Genomic DNA, 21,472 nt, shown 5'->3' on the forward strand with positions numbered 1-21,472 from the left:
CCTCGTTCCTGCGCCACCACACATCGCTATTAGTGATGAGCGAGTATGCTTGTTACTACTCGGTACTCGCACGAGTATCACTGTACTCGGGCTACTCGGCGGGTACCGAGTAATTTCACGATACTCGTGCTGTACTCGTGGTCTTCATCCCTGCATGTTGGCGCTCTTTTGAGAGCCAGCCCTCATGCAGGGATTGGCTGGCAGACCACTGCAATGCCACAGCCCTGTTAGTTGTGGAATTGCAGTGATTGGCCGGCCCGCACAGCGTGACCGAGCCTTTATACCGGCGGGCGCGCTGTGCTCTGCACACAGCCATCTCATATTCCCTGCTTTCCCTGCCCACAGGTGCCTATGATTGGTTGCAGTGAGACACGCCCCCACGCTGAGTGACAGGTGTCTCACTTCACCCAAACACAGCAGCCGGTGAGTGTGTGTATACTGTGCAGTGAAATAAATAATTAAATAATTAAAAAAACGGTGTGCGGTCCCCCCAATTTTAATACCAGCCAGAATTGCCGCATACATTAGATGCGACAGTTCTGGGACTGTACCCGGCTCTTCCCGATTTACCCTAGTGCGTTGGCAAATAGGGGTAATAAGGAGTTAATGGCAGCCCATAGCTGCCACTAAATCCTAGATTAATCATGTCAGGCGTCTCCCCGAGATTCCTTCCATGATTAATCTGTAAATTACAGTTAAAAAACACACACACACCCGAAAAATCCGTGGGGGCGAGTCTCACTGCAACCAATCATAGGCACCGAAAAGCAGGAAAGCAGGGAATACGAGATTGTTTAATGAGCGGCCGTCTTTTTCAAAAGAGGAAAAGCCGCCAGAGTTTAGTGAACAGCTGTGCAGCGCCGCGGCAGTGATCGGGGAACGGTAAGTAAGAGAGATGGGGGAGACTGACCGACAGACTGTGAGAGGGAGACAGACAAGACAGAGAGAGACAGACAGAGCGAGACCAACCGACGGGAGATAGAATGAAAAAAAAAATGACCGACATCGCTAGTAAAAAGCACAAAACGTGCGCTTTGGACATCGGAGTGCCACACAATGTTTTACGTAAAATCTTTCATGTATTAATCTCAAAAAGTAACATACACCAGCTTTATCTCACTATTGGGTATGTGCCCTTAACATTTCCGCCATGAAAATTCATTTTGGTGTCATTTTGGAAGGTTTTCTGGTGAGTCCGTAAAAATGACGTAAAACTCGGACAAAATTGTTCACAGCTGTGACTTTTGAGTGATAAATGCTTCAAGGGGTCTTCCCCATGCTGTTGCCATGTCATTTGAGCACTCTTCTGAGACTTTTGTGACATTTTTAGAGTTTCTACATGCTGCCGGGGGTCATTTCAGAAAAATACTCGGGTCTCCCATAGGATAACATTGGGCCGAGTACACGAGTATCTTGGGATGCTCGGCCCGAGCCTCGAGCACCCGAGCTTTTTGGTACTCGCTCATCACTAATCGCTATGTGTGACACCGCAGGAGCGCCGATCATCACCTTACCTCCATCCACCGGCAATGAGGAAGGAAGGAGGTGGGCGGCATGTTCCGGCCGCTCATCTCCGCCCCTCCTCTGCTATTGGGCGGCCGTTTTGTGACGTTGCTGTGACGCCGAACGCATCTCCCCCTTGAAGGAGGGATTGTTCGGTGGTCACAGCACCATCGCAGAACAGGTATGAGCGTGTGACACTGCCATAGCGATAATGTTCGCTATGGTAGCGATCACCACATATCGCACGAATGACAGGGGCGGGTGCTAACGCTCGCGACATCGCTAGCAATCGCTAGCGATGTCGCAGCGTGTAAAGCACCCTTTAGACTTTAGGTCATCCAAGCTGAACACATGGCATGAAATGTGTGAGGTAATAAGATGTCGATGGGGAGATGGATAGAGAGAAGCATAAAGAGACAGACAGACAGAGACACAGACAGAGACAGACGTGGAAAGAGACAGACAGAGACAGATGGGCAGAGAGACAGACGGGCAAAGAGACAGACCTGGAAAGAGACAGCCCTGGAAAGAGACAGATAGGGAAAGAGACAGCCCTGGAAAAGAGACAGCCCTGGAAAAGAGACAGCCGGGCAAAGAGACAGCTGGGCAAAGAGATAGCCGGGCAAAAAGAAAGACAGACTGGGAAAGAGACAGACCTGGAAAGAGACAGAGCTGGAAATAGACAGATGGGGAAAGAGACAGACAAAGACAGACGGGGAAAGAAACAAATGGGGAAAGAGAGAGACAGACACAGAGATAGAGAGAGACAGACAGACACAATGATGGAGACAGATAGACTGATACAAATACAGACGGCGAGATAGAAACAGACAGACAGAGACATAGACACAGACAGACAAGGAAAGAGACAGAGAGACAGACAGACAGCAACCGGGAGAGAGACAGAGACAGTTACTATCCCGGGTACCACAGCTAGTATATATATATATATATATATATATATATATAAACATATATATACACCATGTGCAGAATTATTTGGCAAGTTGTGTTTTAGAGGATTTTGTTTTATTATTGATCAACCACTATGCTCTCAATCAGCCCAAAAGACTCATAAATATCAAAGATTAATATTTTTGGAAGTTGGAGTGTTTTTTTTTTTAGATTTGGCTATCTTAGGAGGATATCTGTTTGTGCAGGTAATATTACTGTGCAGAATTATTAGGCAACTTAATAAAAAACAAATATATTTCCATCTCACTTGTTTATTTTCACCAGGTAATCCAATATAACTGCACAAAATTCAGAAATAAACATTTCTGACATGCAAAAACAAAACCCCAAAAAATTAGTGACAAATATAGCCAGGGCCAGATTAAGGTTGGTGGGGGCCCCTGGGCAGAGAATCTGGTGGGGGCCCCATAACGTTAACATTTTTAGCCATAACAGTAGAGCGCGAACTGTAGCATTTAGATATAAATCCAATGAACATTTATCTTAACCTGTTCTGCCACATTCAGATTTACAGTACTACAATACAGATACAGTGCAGGATCACTCACACTTATACACAGAAGGTAGAGTTATTCACATATTTTTAATTGATCCCAATGTTAAGGCAACCAGGGCCGGCTCCAGGTTTTTGTGGCCTCCGGGTGTAAGAGTCTCAGTGGACCCCATCCACACACAGACACGCACATACACATACAGGCATACGTACATATACATATTTGAAGACAAATTCAGAAAAATACATATAAACAGACAAATATATGCACAGTCATATACACTGACATACATGCTGTGATACCAATGTGATATGACTGAAAGAATAAGTGTGATGTAGATAGGGATCATAATCAAAAGATATAGTGATCCCAGATATTATTTGATCCATCAATAATTCAGTATCAAAGAGAGATGTCCTCTGGATAACCAATTTTACCATAATGAAGAATACGTGTCAAACAGATCTTAAGCAAAACCACGATAATGAGGAAGTAATGTTTACAGTTCCACTTACAGGAAATTCGTGGTTATTTGACAACAGATGCAAGGAAGCTGGCCTGTAAAATTCACGTCTCCTTGCAATATCTCCAGGAAACTGTGGTCGACCAGTTGACAACTGGCTAAATGTGCAGGAAATGTGCAGGAAGCTGCTGGTGCCCACAGCAGCTTGTGGTCAAGTTACATGAACATGACTCAGCTGTCACATGCTGGTTACCAATTAACCATTCAGAGAACACAACATACAAAGTTTCTTATAAAAGGATCGGACTCTTTTAATGAGATTGGGGACATTTCCAGGACGCTGAAGTGTACGCAGTACTCCTGTGATGCAAGATGCCATGTTGTTTCCTACTCATTAAATAGAGTCCCTCCGAAGAGAAGGATTGCTACAACAAATGGTAATGTTGATGCATATTTCTGTTATTGTATAAGATTCTATGACTATAGTTCTAATGCCTATGTACCATTGACTATTCATGTGCTATTAAAATAAATAGTATCTTGCTATAAAGAATATTAGTATTCGTGCCTGATTAGGATATCAGTGAGTGCTTCGTAAGTACGGGCTTTCAGCCCCCTTTTTAGTAGAATTTAGCAAGACACATGCAGACACAGACGCATTAGGGCTCGTGCGCACGTTGTGTAATTCCATGCATTTAGCTGCTTATAGCACTGCAGCTTAAATGCATGCGTCCTGCGTCCCCTGCACAATCTATGAAGATTGTGCATGATACGTGCGCACATTGCTTTTATGAACACAGCGATTTGGGTGCTAAAATGTTGACCCAAATCTGTGCGTTCATAAAATGAGCGTGTCAATTATTCCGTGCACTTTGGATGCAGCTCCCACTCTAGCTATGGTGGGGGCAGCAGCCATAGCGCATGAAATCGGCTTTTTTTGTACAGAAAAACTGCATCCATTATGCAGTGTTTCTGCAGCGATTTGATGCGCACATGTGCTGTCAAATCGCTGCAGAATATTCAGCAGTTACGTGCGCATGAGCCCTTACAAGTATTAATATGGGGAAGTCGTCAGCAGCCTCACTCACCTATCCCGCTTGTTTCCGTCCAGCTCCTTCAGGACATGTGGCTGTGTTTCACGATGGCTGTCACTAACAGACATGACTGCACACTGACAGCACTGCTGTATATACATCACAGGAGGGGCTGGCGGCTATAATATATGCATTACAGGAGGGGCAGGGGGCATAGACGTTACTGGAGTGGCAAACAGTTCTGGTGGTGTACTCATTACTGGGATGGGTAACATAGCGCTCTGGGGGACCCATATAGTTCTGGGGGGTGCACAGACTGCTCTAATTCATATATACACACACACAGTACTACTTCTTACACACACAGCTCTGACACACACACACACAGCTCTGACAAACACAATGCACCCCCATCACCCCCTACACACACACAAACACACACAATACAATGCACCCCCCCTCACCCCCTTCACACACACACACACACACAAATACAATGCACCCCCCATTACTCTACACACACACACACAATGAACCCACCCATCACCCCCTACACACACACACACACAGTGCACCCCCCATCACCCTCTACACACACACACACACAATGCACCCCCATCACCCTCTACACACACACACACACAATGCACCCCCATCACCCCCTACAAACACACACACACACACAATGCACCCCCTCACCCCTACACACACACACAATGCACCCACCCATCACCCCCTACACACACACACTACACCCCCCCATCACCCCCTACACACACACACACACACACAATGCACCCCCCATCTCCCCCTACACACACACACACACACACAATGCACCGGCTCCGCTGCGCTCCTTAGCAGTGTGTGCATGCCGGACACACACCACACAGCAGAGCCGACACAGCACAGCGCTTCCTCCTGCTCCTGCTGCAGCTAGTGTGTCGGGCATTCATGCACACACTGCGGAGGACTGCGGCAGTGACAGCAGATACAGCGGCCCACTACACCGTCCCCCTGCTTCTAGGTGGGGGGGAAGCTGCCCCTCCCCTGCCCCTCGCTGGGTACGCCCATGACGGCCGCAGCACATAGCAGGGAGCTCATTGGCACACCTCTGACCCCGGAAGTACAAGCGCTGGTACTTCCGGGGTCAATCAGCGTCCTGTGCCCGCAGTTTGTTTTTGCATCTTTAAGACGCAGATACAAATAAATGGTGGTGCGCCCCCCCTCCCGAAAACACAGCTGATTTATTAGACTGTCTTTACAGAGGGGGAGAGGGTGTGAAGAAAAAAAAAGAAAAAATGCTGACAGGTGCCTAGTGGCAAGTATGGCCCTGGTGGTGGGGGCCCCCTTAGAAGCTCTTTTGGTGGGGGCCCTGGGGCTGGAGCCCCGCCTGTACCGCCTATAATATGGCCTTGAATATAGCCACCTTTCTTTATGATGACACTCAACAGCCTACCATCCAAAGATTCTGTCAGTTGCTTGATCTGTTCACGATCAACATTGCATTCAGCAACCACCAAAGCCTCACAGACACTGTTCTGAGAGGTGTACTGTTTTCCCTCCCTGTAGATCTCACATTTTTGAGGGACCACAGGTTCTTTATGGGGTCCAGATCAGGTGAAAAAGGGGGCCATGTCATTATTTTTTCATCTTTTAGACCTTTACTGGCCAGTCCTGCTGTGGAGTAGTTGGATGCATGTGATGGAGCATTGTCCTGCATGAAAATCATGTTTTTCTTCAATGATACCAACTTCTTCCTGTACCACTGCTTGAAGAAGTTGTCTTCCAGTAACTGGCACTAGGTCTGGGAGTTGAGCTTCACTCCATCCTCAACCTGAAAAGTCCCACAAGTTCATATTTGATGATACCAGCCCATACCAGTACCCCACCTCCACCTTGCTGGCGTCTGAGTCGGAGTGGAGCTTTCTGCCCTTTACTGATCCAGCCTCTGGCCCATCCATCTGATCCATCAAGAGTCACTCTCATTTCATCAGTCGATAAAACCTTTGAAAAATCAGTCTTAAGATATTTCTTGACCCAGTCTTGACGTTTTATCTTATTTTTCTTGTTCAAAAGTGGTTGTTTTTCAGCCTTCCTTACCTTGACCATGTCCCTGAGTATGCTTTTTGATACTCCAGGAATGTTGGAGCTCTGAAATATGGCCAAACTGGTGGCAAATGACATCTTGGTAGCTTCATGCTTGATTTGCCTCAATTCATGGGCAGTTATTTTGCGTCTTTTTTGCCCAACATGCTTCTTGCAACCCTGTTGGCTATTTGCCATGAAACGCTTGATTGTTCAGTGATCACGCTTCAAAAGTTTAGCAATTTCAAGACTCCTGCATCCCTCTGCAAGACATCTCACAATTTTGGACTTTTCAGAGCCCGTCAAAACTCTCTTCTGACCCATTTTACCAAAGGAAAGGAAGTTGCCTAATAATTAAGCACACCTTATTTAGGGTGTTGATGTCATTACACCGCACCCCTCCTCATTACAGAGATGCACATCACCTAATTTACTTAATTGGCAGTTGGCTCTCAAGCCTATATAACTTGGGGTAGGACAACATGTATGAAAATTATCGTGATCAAAATACTCATTTGCCTAATAATTCTGCACACAGTGTGTATATATATATATATATATATATATATATATACATACATAAGCAAGGATGGTTGACCTTACGGAGATCAACATCCAACACCGCGGAGACACCATCACGTATCACATTTCTCAACGCAGCGATTCTAGGAGCAATGCCCCCTGGGACATATTCAAAACAAGAAAGCCTGCGGAGACACCGTCACATGTTTCTCAACGCTGGCAGGAAACTAGCCAGGTCTTTCACCGGGAAGGAACAACGACGGGAAGGGCAGTCTCCATGCCAAACATGGTATCCATCCACAGACAGCTGTTTCGGGGTATTTGCCCCACATCAGTGTGGAGTAGGAAACTGGCTAGTGGGAGCAATGTCTAGTAGAAGACTACATAAGCAAAGATGTTTGACCTTAGGGAGATCAACATCCAACACCGCAGAGACACCATCACGTGTTTCTCAACGCAGTGATTCTAGAGCAATGCCCCCTGGGAAATATTCAAAACAAGAAAGTCTGCGGAGACACCATCACGTGTTTCTCAACGCTGGCAGGAAGCTAGCCAGGTCTTTCACCGGGAAGGAACAACCACGGGAAGGGCAGTCTCCAGTCAAGCAGACCACCTATGCCAAACATGGTATCCATCCACAGACAGCTGTTTCGGGGTTTTTGCCCCTCATCAGTGTGGAGTAGGAAACTGGCTGGTGGGAGCAATGCCCAGTAGAAGACTACATAAGGAAGGATGTTTGACCTTAGGGAGATCAACATCCAACACCGCGGATACACCATCACGTGTTTCTCAACGCAGTGATTCTAGAGCAATGCCCCCTGGGAAATATTCAAAACAAGAAAGCCTGTGGAGACACCCTCACGTGTTTCTCAACGCTGGCAGGAAACTAGCCAGGTCTTTTACCGGGAAGGAACAACCACGGGAAGGGCAGTCTCCAGTCAAGCAGACCACCTATGCCATACATGGTAGACAAATAGACTGACGGTACTCCCTAACCCTAACATGCAGTGTGAACAGGTGCATAATTGAACATGACATATAATGACAAAAAAAGGCAGTTGCACTCTGAAATGCTAATGCATGCAAACCATAAATGTAAGAATATAGACCTTCATTACTGCTAAAGGAAATCTAAGAAAAAATTAGGATATGTTTGTTTTTATTACTGGATTAGTAATGAGGGTGTATGATAGACACCTCTGCTGACATTATTACACAGCTGACATCAACCACCCCCCAAAAAAATTACCCCAATTGCCAATCGTGATGATCGTCAGAATTGGTACAGCTTATGAATGTGCCAATTCTGTAGTAACTGCAGCTGTTTTTTTCCAGCTGGGGAAGGTTCAAATAACCATTATCCTTCCCAGCCTGATAATATTACCCCCAGCAGTCCACTTTACCTTGGCTGGTTATCAAAACTAGGGGACTCTACTTCATTCTTTTCACTTATTTATTTATTAACAAGTACAGTAAACACACAAGGCACATAGATATCCGTCAGATACATAATTTGTGCCTTGCATGTGTAATTTAATGTGCTTGTTAATAAATTAATGAAAAAAACGAGGTAGGGTCCACCCTACTATTGATAACTAATAATAAACTTTATCTTACCAAAAATTGCTGTGTGCAGAATAAGGACATTAAGTCCAACCCCTAGTTCTGCTTGGAAACACCACAGACCCCACCTGAGTGTCCCCAAACTGAGCTGGACCACTCTTTTCTGGTCAAGGTTTACATACATTGTCTTAAAAAGTTGGGACAGTCCTGACAAATCCAAGACTTTTGCCCATTAAAAATAATCCAAGGAACTTCTTATTTGGAATATTAGTTCCAATGACTTATGGATAACACCTTATTATGGCTCTAGATGACATCTGAAGTGCACAAAGCCCTTAAAGACCTTATAGAGCAGCCACAGACTTTACTGGCTTCCACCATATCTTCATAGTCTCCCCAGAATCAATGCTTCTATTGCTTCGCTTTGCTCTAAGGACCGTGAAGGCACAAGGATTCCGTGGAGCTTTGTCCTGTACACGAGGCCTCACTCAATAGTGACAATATTGGTGGTCAAATAAGTCTTTTTAAAGATTAATATGTGAATTATTCTTTCATGGAGATGTAGTAGTAAAGAACATTTCTCTGACTAATGAGGCATTTACATTAATAGATAATCAGTGAATGAGCATTTGTTAAAAAACTCATTCCTAATTATCCACCGGAGTAAACATGCCGGTGATAATCTGTCAAGTGAACAAAACAGTTACTCATCAGGTGATTGGATTGTTTATATCAGCGAAAAAAAATCATTGTTCTTTGCGACACATTGTCCTGTGTAGGAGATGCACTGGCCATAACATGACACTGTATTAACGATCGTTAGTCATCATAGTCCTTTGTTTTATGTAAACAGGCCTGTAAATGAGCACCAAATGAATTGTGTAATGTATAGATGATCCATGCTCAGTCATGGAACTTAGACAGATGAAATCAACAAAAATTAATTCACGAAAAAACAACCATACACATAGGTACGCTCCAGCAGAATGCTTAATGACTTATCCCTACTGAAAGCAGAAGGATAAGACATGTAAGTCAACATTACCATCCTTCTTTTTCTTCACATCATCTGTCAGAGGAGATTTGGGACGTATTCGAACAATTGTTTGATAATTGACAGATCTGGTCTATATTAATGTAATGTATATCACCAGATTTACAAATTTAGTCTTACCAAATTATTTCAGCAGTAGATTATTCCCTTTATATACTGGGCTATGGAAGCCACCTGTCACGATCGTCTCCCTTCCCTGAATGTTAAGACAAGTGACAGCCTTTGGACTGGAGCCTCTCATCTGGCTCTCTTCATTTAAATGGGTTTCATTTCTCTTGGCACTGAAGTGGTTAAGTGCCAATTTTGCTATTACAGCTTTTCCAAAGCAGTTCCTTGCTGAGTTATCAGCTGCACTTACTAAGTAGTCATGCCCTTTAACTTTAAAAAGGGGTATCCCAGCATTCCCTGAAGATACAAAGTCATTTGTGTCCTGGCTGCCTTTGAGGAAGGTTCTGCTAGTCAAGTTCCTGTGCTCAAGCTATATCCTTTTGGTTGTTAATTTTCCCCCTCTTTGCCTTTACTTCCCTGGTGTGTTGTTAGTGCAGCAGTGAGGTCTAGTGAACCCCACCTGCCCCTCACTAGTCAGAGCTATTATAGTGTTTTTATAGCGACAGTTGCAGAGACTGTATAGGGACTGGTGAGGAGAGGAGGTACAGCTGCAGGTGTGGTTAGGAGGTGCCTACCTACCCCTTTTACTAGTTCCAGGGAGTCACATTGTTTTAGTGTGCATCAGACGCACATAGGTCTGAATGCACCTCACCATGCTTGCTACACTCGGCAAGCATGACACCACCCCAATAAATTGTTAATCACTTCAGAGGTAGTTTCTGAAACCCACTGCAATCAGCTGCTGTTAACAAAGGCAGCAGCCATACATTTCACCTGCTGCAAGTCTTACAAGAAGTGTTTAGTAATAAATGCCGGCCTTTGAAATTAAATGTCCAACCAAGAAATACATGAGCAGTCCGGCAGATTGAGAAGAGCTCCTTGTGCTTTTCTTTTTTGAGTAATAAGCATGGTCATGAACGGTTTCCCCCTTTCCATCTATGAAGTTTATATGCCTTAGTAAGGCGTATGGAAACGGATCATTTTATTGAAACCTCTTTAGCCAGTAATTCTTAGACAAATCTGACACATGTAAGCTGCATTAGGAAATCAGGCTCGGCTCGTTTCTCTTGGGTTCTTCTTCGGTGTCTTTCATCTACAAAAGATCACATTTGGGGCTGCCGTCATTTACAAATAATGAACAGTGTTAACTGATCTTACAACATTTTGTGGGCTGATGAGCCTGCACTGTCAGGGCGGACAAGTATATTTAATAAAATAATGCAACATGCCAGTGTCCGCTAACACAATCCGCTGTTCAGCAGGGTCACTTTTCCTTTTCTAATCATTGCTTCATTAGATATTGCATCGTAATTAGTAGCTTGAAGAAACCAAGTGAGCTGTAATAAAAACTGATTAATAGCTTGTGAAAGACTCATCTATGGACCAGAGGGTTATATCATCATATCATATAAATCCAATATGCATAAACAAGACATGCAATATGCCGGGTGAATGGAGTCATTACAGAGGATCAGATGAGCTTCATTCTTCGTTAGGCTCATTAGGAGGCTGCTTGCATTCACTTCAATTAGAACTATTCTTCATAAGTACAACAATGTCAGTAATGTTCAAATATTCTATACTAAGGGCTCATGCATGTTGTGTAGCACCGTAATAAGACACGCATACAGCGCATTGCGGCACGCTCCATCGAATGCATTATGTTCCACTGTATTCTCCACTAGAAGCGTAGTTTCCAAGTATATCTTCAAATGTACAGATGGCTCAGGATGCAGCCTGTACGGCATAGCCCGGAGGCCGCGTGGCTTCACACCAAAGGGAAGTACTGTCTCTGCGCATTTCAATTGCCATATGAATGAGACCTTAGGCTACTTTCACATCATGCATGGGATTTATATTCAGTTTATATGATGGTCCCTTTTACAGATTAAATGAAAATTATGATGACACTTCCTAACAGACAAGTGTGAACAGGTGCATACTGAACATAACATATATGCTAACAAATAAACAGCTGCACTCTGAAAACATAAGGCATGCAAACATTGGATAGAGGAATTTAACATTACTGCTAAGAATTTATACATTACTGCAAACATTGGATAGAGGAATTTAACATTACTGCTAAGAATTTATACATTACTGCTAAGGAAATAAATAAAAATTTGAGAGCGCACATAAAAAAGGCCAGTTTTATGTGAGCCCAGTAGCCAGCGTCAAGACATATCTTTTTGTGCTTGGTCCCTGCATGCAAATGACGCCAGCAACTAGTCGCAAGGTGATTACTTGCCTTGGCTAGTTGGCCCCCTTAGCACGTAAGTACGCCCCTGTGGGTGTGCTAACATGCTAATGAATGTGCAGCATCAAAAGATGGTCTCACTCACCTCTCTACTGCCATCGCGTCTGACTCCTGGATTTCAGCTCAGTCCACATGATCCCAGACTTTTGGTCATGCCCACTACATGAGTTTGAAGCCAGGACACGTACACCCGGCTTCATAGTGTGCATGATCGAAACTCCGGGGTCATGCACACTAAGCCGAAATCCAAGCGTCGGACACGATGGCAGCAGAGAGGTGAGTGAGATCATCCTCTGACGCTGTGCATTCATTAGCATGCCCACAGGGGTGTGCTTACATACTAAGGGGGCCGACTAGACAAGGAAAGTAACACCCAGGGGACTAGTCGCTGGCCTCATTAGCATATCATATGGGATCTTTAGAAATACTTTTCTAAAGATCTCTTTATCTATGCTAGTGTATACAGGGACGGTTAAGCAGGGATTAGCAATATGTATCCAGATCTGCTTGTAGTTCTGGTGTATATTGCACCTGACTGGTTCTCTTTAAAGTTTACACTGTTTTGTATTTCTATCCTGGATTCGTGGCAGATAATCAAATTTATTATTTTTTAAATGCAAGATTAAGTGGCATCACTTTATATGACTATGCCATAGGTTTTTCATGAATATGATGAAAAATGCTATAAAGTGGTATTTTTCATATTATGCGTGCTCATCAGGCTGTCGTACAGTCTGACATATGCTGAGCGTGTGAGATGTGAACATTTGATATTGAAGGAGATAATGTATTATGATCAGGGGATGGTGAAGAATGATTTGTGTTTTATCTTTATTTTATTATACATTGCCATTGTCAGGATGTCAACCGCGCTGTGCTATAAAATCTGGACTGCTATTTATGTGGACTGATGTATGATAAGAAAAGAAACAGAAATGTAAAATCACGACACGAGCAGAAAACAAATGAATGTACAAAACGTGCCTGAAAAGGTAATCGAGAAGACGAGACTTTCTTATGACACCAAAGTTAAAGATGGCCGAGTAGCTGAAGTGATTTATAGGGATAGATTAGCTAGAAAAGAAAATATCTGGAAGCTCCAGGATATATTGATGACTACAGAGGTGTATTAGGATATATTCACACCATGTGGTCATAGAGTGTGTATGCAATGCAATTGTATCCCTAAGAAATTAACAAATTACTGCATAGAATAGACTCAAAACCTATGTCTGATGCCCTGATATCGGCTGCTATAATTTTACTGCATATACAGTACAGACCAAAAGTTTGGACACACCTTCTCTTCTCTAGAACAACTATTGAGAGGAGACTTTGTGCAGCAGGCCTTCATGATAAAATAGCTGCTAGGAAACCACCGCTAAGGACAGACAACAAGCAGAAGAGACTTGTTTGGGCTAAAGAACACAAGGAATGGACATTAGACCAGTGGAAATCTGTGCTTTGATCTGATGAGTCTAAATTTGAGATCTTTGGATTCAACCACCGTGTCTTTAGCCTGCTTTACACATTGCAATTTTGCATACGATAAGGTATGCGATTTGCAACGCCCCCATCGTATGTGCGGCACGTTCAATTTGATGAACGTGCCGCACAAACGATTAACCCCTGTCACACGTACTTACCCGTCCATACGACCTCGCTGTGGGTGACGAACGTCCACTTCCTGGAGTGGGAGGGACGTTCAGCATCACATCGACGTCACTCAGCAGCCGGCCAGTAGAAGCGGAGGGGCGGAGATGAGCGGGACATAAACATCCCGCCCACCTCCTTCCTTCCGCATTGTCAGCCAGGAGCTTCAGGACGCAGGTATGATCTGTTCATCGTTCCCGGGGTGTCACACACTGCGATGTGTGCTACCTCAGGAACATTGAACAACCTGCCATTCTATTTTAGAGAAAGGCAAGATGTGTATGCGATGAACGGATTTTCGTTCAATCGCAATCGCACGTACCTATCACACCCTGCAATGTACCTTACGATGCCGGATGTGCGTCACTTACGACGTGACCCTGCCGACACATTGTAAAATATATTGCAGCGTGTAAAGCGGGCTTTTGCAGAAAAGGTGAATGGATTGACTCTACATGCCTGGTTCCCACCGTGAAGCATGAAGGAGGAGGTATGATGGTGCTTTGCTGGTGACACTGTTGGGGGTTTATTCAAAATTGAAGGCATACAGAACCAGCATGGCTAACAGAGCATCTTGCAGCGGCATGCTATTCCATCCGGTTTGCGTTTAGTTGGACCATCATTTATTTTACAACAGGACAATGACCCCAAACACACCTCCAGGCTGTATAAGGGCTATTTGACTAAGAAGGAGAGTGATGGAGTGCTGGTCTCCACAGTCACCAGATCTGAGCCCAATCGAGATGGTTAGGGTGAGCTGGACCGCAGAGTGAAGTCAAAAGGGCCAACAAGTGCTAAGCATCTCTGGGAACTCCTTCAAGACTGTTGGAAAACCATTTCCAGTGACTACCTCTTGACGCTCATCAAGAGAATGCCAAGAGTGTGCAAAGTAGTAATGAAAGCAAAAGGTGGCTACTTTGAAGAACCTAGAATATAAGACATACTTTCAGTTGTTTCCTACTTTTTTAAGTATTTCATTCCCCATGTTTTAATTTATAGTGTTGATGTCTTCAATGTGAATCTACAATTTCTAGAGTCATAAAAAAAAGAAAACTCTTTGAATGAGATGCGTGCAAACATTTGGTCTGTACTGTGTGTATATATATATATATATATATATATATGAGATAAGTACATGTAATAGCTGGTTATCTTGACATTATAGCCTTTATAAACATAGCTTTCTCCTTTATTAGCATGTTTTTTCATCGATATTGCTGTGTAAGGTTTTGCATTCTTTAGTTCATTCACGTAACTTTTATTTTATATCCTTTTTTGGTAAATGTGAAAAAAAATATTTCTGCCACTATTCCCTCTAAATTACATGATAAGTGTAACTGCACTTAGCATACCATTTGCTTCACTACAAAGAAGATAAAGTGCCCGGAGACAGCACAGTGTAAACATTGAAGCGGCTGCAGAGTTCACATGTGCACTGCCAATCCTTCAAAAAATTGATCCTATGGGACTGCCGAGAGTCAGACCCCACTCATGTAATATTGATACTCCCCCCAGAGTAATGATAAAGCATCAAAAGTTTCCTTATCCACCTGTCTGCCTGATGTCTACTGTTTTAAATATGAGCAAACACATCTGTTGGGAAGGCACAAAGCTCAGCAATTTCACTTAACGAGAAATCATTCAGTCATTTGTATCTATCATTATTATTGATACTTTGAACAATGGATTATGTGGAAAGAATTTATTTCTTTCTTTACTCCCTCCCTCCCTTCCTTCTTAACTTGCTTCCTCCCTCCTTTCCTCCCTTCATTCCTTAAGGACTGGTTGTTCGGGGCTTCCATCCAGGAGTGGATCCAGTCCGGTGGTATGCTACTACAGTCATAAGCACTGCATACATCAGCAGCCATCTCCCGATTACCAGGAAAGGGTCTGTTCGCCATGGGGATGAAGGTTCCACACACGCAGGTAACCTGTCCCAATCTGATGGAGCTGAACATAGTGGTGTGGTGGCGTGTGTGGGACCATGGGACACCATGTTGCCCACAGGTTTCACTGCCTGGGGGAATATGAGCTGCTGTATTCCCCAGTTGCCAGGCAACCCAGGATAAAGTTGTGTCTGGTTCTAGGCAGTAGTGGGATAGTGTCCATTCTGCTTTGCAGGCTAGCAAGGAGTGGCTTTCTAGAAGTGATTGGGAGGTACTATTCAACACCTGATCATTTCCACCAGCATCAGGTGGTCTATTTCATCCATTTTTTTCAGCCCAGGTCAATGCTGTTTATTGCAGTTTCTGCATGGCAGTGGTGGTGAGTGGTTCTAGCAGCACTTGTCTCTTTTAGCAAGGACTATAAGGCTATAATCCCTGTCTAGTTGCCTCCAAACACTTTCCGTTCTCCAGAAGCCAGTCTTACACTAAGTGCAGCCAACAGTGGCATCACTAAAGAATAGAATAGATTTTTTTATGTTGCAGCAGCAAGGTCTGTAGATACCCACAAGATCATGAAAAATGTCATTCACAAGCTCTTAAAACACAACTGGGGCATTGCAGAGCTCAAAGGGCATGACACAATACTCATAATGAATGAGAGAGGTAACTGGTTACTTATAGTTATACAATTGAGCTCAAGAAAGTCAATACATAGTCTCAAACCTCCATCCTTCTTGGCCACAAAAAACCCCAGCTCCAACCGGAGATTTAGAGGGATTGATAAACCCCGTGGCCAAATTTTCCCAAATATACTATCTCATGGCCTACCTCTCAGGTTCCGCCAGGTTAAACATCTTACCCTTGGGCTTCATCCGCTTAATGAGCTGGATGAAACAGTCATAAGTTTTATATGGTGGCAATTTCTGAGTTTCCTTCTTGAGAACACCAGCGGGAACTCTGAGACATAACAGAGAACCTGGGAGGTGGAACCTAGCACCTGAGCTGGCCTAATTATACATTGGGTTTGGCAGCTGTTGGACCACTTAACAATATCCCCTTTTTTCCCAGTTAATAATGGGGTTATGGGTACAAAGCCAAGTAAGACCTAACACCACTGCAGTCAGAAAATCCTGTAAAATAAAAAAGTATGCCTTCTCCCGGTGTAGACAACCTGTTGTGATAGACACTTACTCACCAGTGCATTATGTACCCAATATTCTAAGGCAGGGGAGAATTGTCCAGAGAGGATAGCCTTATAGAAGCATCCAAGGAAGTAAGAAGAATCTCCAACTCCTTGGCCACAGTGGCATTCAAAAAAACTTATTTCAGCCCCACAGACAACAAAAGCATAACCCTCCTCACATTTACAGTTAAAATAGACAAACATGCTGGCTTCACTCACCACCACTACTAAGCAGAAAATGGATTAAACAGCATTGACCTGGGAGGGAAAATGGTTGAAATAATCGGCCTGATGCTGGAGGAAATGTTTAGGAGTTGCATATCTCCCAATCACTCCAAGAAAGCCACTCACTGCTAATCTGCACAGCAGAATGGACACAATCCCACCACTGCCTAGAACCAGACACAGTAGTGTCCTGTGTTGCCTGGCAACCTGGGAAAACAGGGTCCCATATTCTCTATCTCACGTCCTTTCATAACTTACCATTCCAATATACACAGCCCTCTCAGGTAGTGAATGGGTTACCTGTGTGTATGGAAGTTCTGCCTCCAGGGTGAGCAGACTCCTTCCTAGTAACCGGGGGAGGCTGAAAATGTACCCTTTTAGGGCCAGCAGGATAATAGCAGCACGTATGATCGGAGTAGCGTAGCTTTGGCCCTGATCCACTCCCAGGTGGAGACACAGAACCAGCATTCCTAACAGTAATACAATAGGGGATAACTTGATGAATGCTGGGGAAACTGACTTTAGGGACAAATATGGCTCTAGAACTGAGAAAATGGCTGAAAAGTGCTCCATCTTTAATAGAGCATATGTGCACATACTCCACTCCATTCATTATTTGCTGAATTGCTGCGAAAGCGGAGTGCTGTACTCATCTATTTCCGTTAGTCACATTGACAATTAAAAGAGCGAAGGCCAAACATGCTCAACTATGCATTCAAGTAGAGGCTGCAGACCCAAGTTCTCGAGGTTATAGAGTTTCCATCTTGAGATCACTGAGGATTCCAGAGGTCAAACCAATAGTGCTAATCAAGTTATTCCCCATTGTCCATTGGATAGGGAAAAACTTATCTGTGAAATAACTCTTACATGTATTTGACTATTTCAATAGTTTTTGTAAACCAGAACAATGGACATTTACTTTTAATGGAAAACCCCTTTAATCCCATATATAAATGAAGTGCTTCCTCCATAATGATAGAATGGTATACTTAAATGTGTCTTGTTTTCTTTTTCCAGTTATCAACTCCCCACTGTGAACTCTCCATTTAGAAAGAATATGGATATTCTCAACAGCACGGAATATAATAATTGCACGGAACAACTAACGAAAGGGATTACAAGCAGAATTCTTATCTCACTCACTCTGTCGATCTTGACATTGATGACAACTGCAATAAACTCCCTGGTAATTGCTGCAATAATTGTGACACGGAAGCTTCATCATCCTGCCAACTATCTGATATGTTCCCTGGCAGTGACGGATTTTCTGGTCGCTGTGTTGGTGATGCCTTTTAGCATTATGTACATTATAAAGGAAACGTGGGTCATGGGTCAAGCGGTTTGTGACATCTGGTTAAGCGTTGACATAACCTGTTGCACATGTTCTATACTGCATCTCTCTGCTATTGCGCTGGATCGTTATAGAGCTATTACGGATGCAGTGGAGTATGCCAGAAAGCGAACACCCCAGCATGCTGCCTTCATGATTGCCATAGTGTGGATCATTTCTATATTCTTATCTATGCCACTTTTATTCTGGCGACACCAAGTACAAAACCGTGATGATGAATGCATCATCAAACACGACCACATTGTTTTTACTATTTATTCGACCTTTGGAGCCTTTTATATCCCGTTGGCATTAATACTCATCCTTTATTATAAAATTTATAGAGCTGCAAAATCCTTGTATCATAAAAGGAACATGAGTCGATGTGAAAAAGAACAGAACGGACAAGTTCTTCTAGAAGCTTGTGGAAAAAGTTCTACAATGTGTATAGCAGAGAAGTCTTTCTCAGATCACTCGACGGATTTCGACAGGATCCATATCACAGTACGGAACCCCAGAGCTGAAATGAGGCATGAGAAAGCCATGAGGAAGCAAAGAATATCTAGCAACAGAGAACGCAAAGCTGCCACCACCTTGGGCTTAATCTTGGGTGCTTTTGTAATTTGTTGGCTTCCGTTCTTTGTTAAGGAAGTCATTGTAAATATTTGTGATGCATGTTATATCTCAGACGATATGTCCAATTTCCTTACGTGGCTTGGATACCTCAACTCCTTAATTAACCCTCTTATTTATACCATCTTCAATGAAGACTTTAAGAAAGCATTCCAGAAACTAATACGCTGCAGACACTATCTATGAAAAAATATCATATGAAAGGTTTCTTTATGTGTTTCTTTTGTTTTCTGTAACCTCATTTTACGCAACAGAACAATTAAGTTAAGCAGACCAACGACCACCATATTTTCTTACAGAAAAGTTTCACCTAAAAGCTATAATAACCTTTAACCTTGACATTGCCTGATACTATGCTGCTGTTTATTCATTTATCTATTACTGTGAATACATCTTTTGAAGGATGAGAATATGTGAAGCACATATGCAAGATATAAAGGAAGCAGTTAAAGCTGTTAAAATTATTTTTTCAAATAACATCATAAAAATCAACATAAACATCATAAAAATCATTCATATGCCTATGAATATAAAATAGAACATTTAATAATTCTATCTAATATTTAAACAGTTCAAACTCAGACTGGAAAGTCTAAAATTTTGCCAAATTTAATGTATCTTTAATCGTTTTGTCTGACCTTACCCCATCTTTTAGTTAACGTATCTTTGGTCACTTTGACATTACACCATCTTTAAGTTTGTCTTTCCTGTGCCACTTTTTTGGCACAATTTTATGCACATTGTTAATATTATATCATGCCCTTTTTTTGTTACACCACGTCGTTTCCCTATAATACACATCCATTCTGCAGTACAAACAGTTCTAAAGCACAAATATATTAGTCTAAATTGTGCATCTATCACATAAGCGGCTGCACACTCAAAATAGTAAACCTGCCAAAACATGTGTTTGGATCAGAATAAAATGCATTTTAAAGTGTACCTAAATGTATGCGTTTTTGCTGCATTTTTGCTGCGTTCATTTCGTTTTTGCCTATTTTTTTGCCCCTGCGGTTTTGTAACATTGTCAATGGCAAAAAGCAGGGAAAGACGCAGAAAAGAAGCGACATGCTGCTTCTTTTTTCTGCAGCCAAAACTGCAGGCAAAAAAGAAGCAACGTGCGTTTCGGATTTCTCATGGACCTTGCTGGGGAAGGTCATACATGCAGTTTAGAAACACAAACTGTACCCAAACTCCACAAAAAAAGCAGCAAAAATACAGCAAAAAAAGCAGTGTACGCACAAGACCTTAGGGAGTTTTTGGATTAGAAAATTAGTGGAAACTCTTCAAATCCTCCTCAAAAACTTGAAGCTTCTGTTCATTAACCATTTCAAAAACTAAGGAAAAAGACTCATGGTAAGTTTCCAAGACTGTGATGAGTTTTTGATGCCTTTTTTGGACTTTGATGATTTATAGAAATCTCCTTAGATTTTAAAAATTTGCAGGTAAAAATGCATATGTGTTTTCAGAGTGTTTCTGAAGCAAAATGTACTAAAAACACCTGAAATTCGCACTTGACTGATACTTAGCTTTTCAAAATGTATTTTTTTAATGTTTGAAAATTCAGTGTTTCTTATAATAAGATGTTCATCAAGTATGTTGATGTTAGATATTCACATTTTTTGGCCATGTAATGTATGTCCATGTCACTATTTCAAGTTATTTAGGTCAGATGGATGATTAGACTATGAACAAAGTTATCCCAATATATTCAATGATATGGCTTTGTTTTATCTACTAAATAAGAACTTGTTAAAATGATCATTGATATAATATGTCATATTTCATTTGTTATGTCTGTATTGATTTAATTTAACTACATTGTGTACATATGGCATTTTCAACATTTCCGATAAAATTAAATGTGAAAAGATCAAGAGAATATGTAACAAAATGTGAAATAAATTCTTTATTTTCAAAAGAAATTTTATAATTTGCTTGTAATTGTAGCAACAACAGGTCTAAGAAAGAGCTTTATATGCAAATAGCCTCTTCAAAAGGAAGAGGACTTGATCTCATGTGCTACCTATTGGATGTCGCAATCCTAAAAGTCAATATCAACCCTTTCATGAGCCTTGCCAGTGCCACATGACTTAGCATAACATGCCAAAACATAAATTGCATTGGTTGAGTTTTGCCCCTCCTCAGTGCAAAGCAGGAGATTGGATTTGGCTAGGTGAGAGACCTCTGAGTGGGAAGTTAACAAATAACATCTTCTTGTGGAGAGAGATATGCCAATGTAAGGTTTGTGAGTCAGTTGTGGTAACAGGAGGGAACACCCACATATTGATGATCGGCCATACAAGTTTGTCAGTAAATTGGGGGTTATTTGGGACCACATGTGGGTGTGTATAGGTCATGTGAAATTTAGACACACCATCTGTTCTTGCCCTTACTTCTTAAAGGGGTTCTCCACTACTTGGAAAACCACTACTCATTCAACTTGTTTGCCTCCGAAAAAATAAATAAGTCTATACTCACCTCTGATGCAGCCATGG

The 21,472-nt window shown here is 42.6% G+C and overlaps 1 protein-coding gene across 3 annotated transcripts in view; it reads left to right on the forward strand.

Annotated features, from left to right (window-relative positions):
- HTR1F (5-hydroxytryptamine receptor 1F) overlaps window positions 1–20,821 on the forward strand; it is a 417,661-nt gene extending 396,840 nt beyond the window's left edge. For all 3 annotated transcript variants that reach the window (XM_075333085.1, XM_075333084.1, XM_075333086.1), the window contains one exon: window positions 18,029–20,821. In XM_075333085.1, coding sequence (XP_075189200.1) covers window positions 18,069–19,160 — 1,092 coding nt within the window. In that variant the 5' untranslated portion in view covers window positions 18,029–18,068 and the 3' untranslated portion in view covers window positions 19,161–20,821. The remainder of the gene's footprint in view (window positions 1–18,028) is intronic.
- The last annotated feature ends 651 nt before the right edge of the window (window positions 20,822–21,472 follow it).

The sequence above is a fragment of the Anomaloglossus baeobatrachus genome, chromosome 2, assembly GCF_048569485.1.
Source record: "Anomaloglossus baeobatrachus isolate aAnoBae1 chromosome 2, aAnoBae1.hap1, whole genome shotgun sequence".
Lineage (NCBI taxonomy): Eukaryota > Metazoa > Chordata > Amphibia > Anura > Aromobatidae > Anomaloglossus > Anomaloglossus baeobatrachus.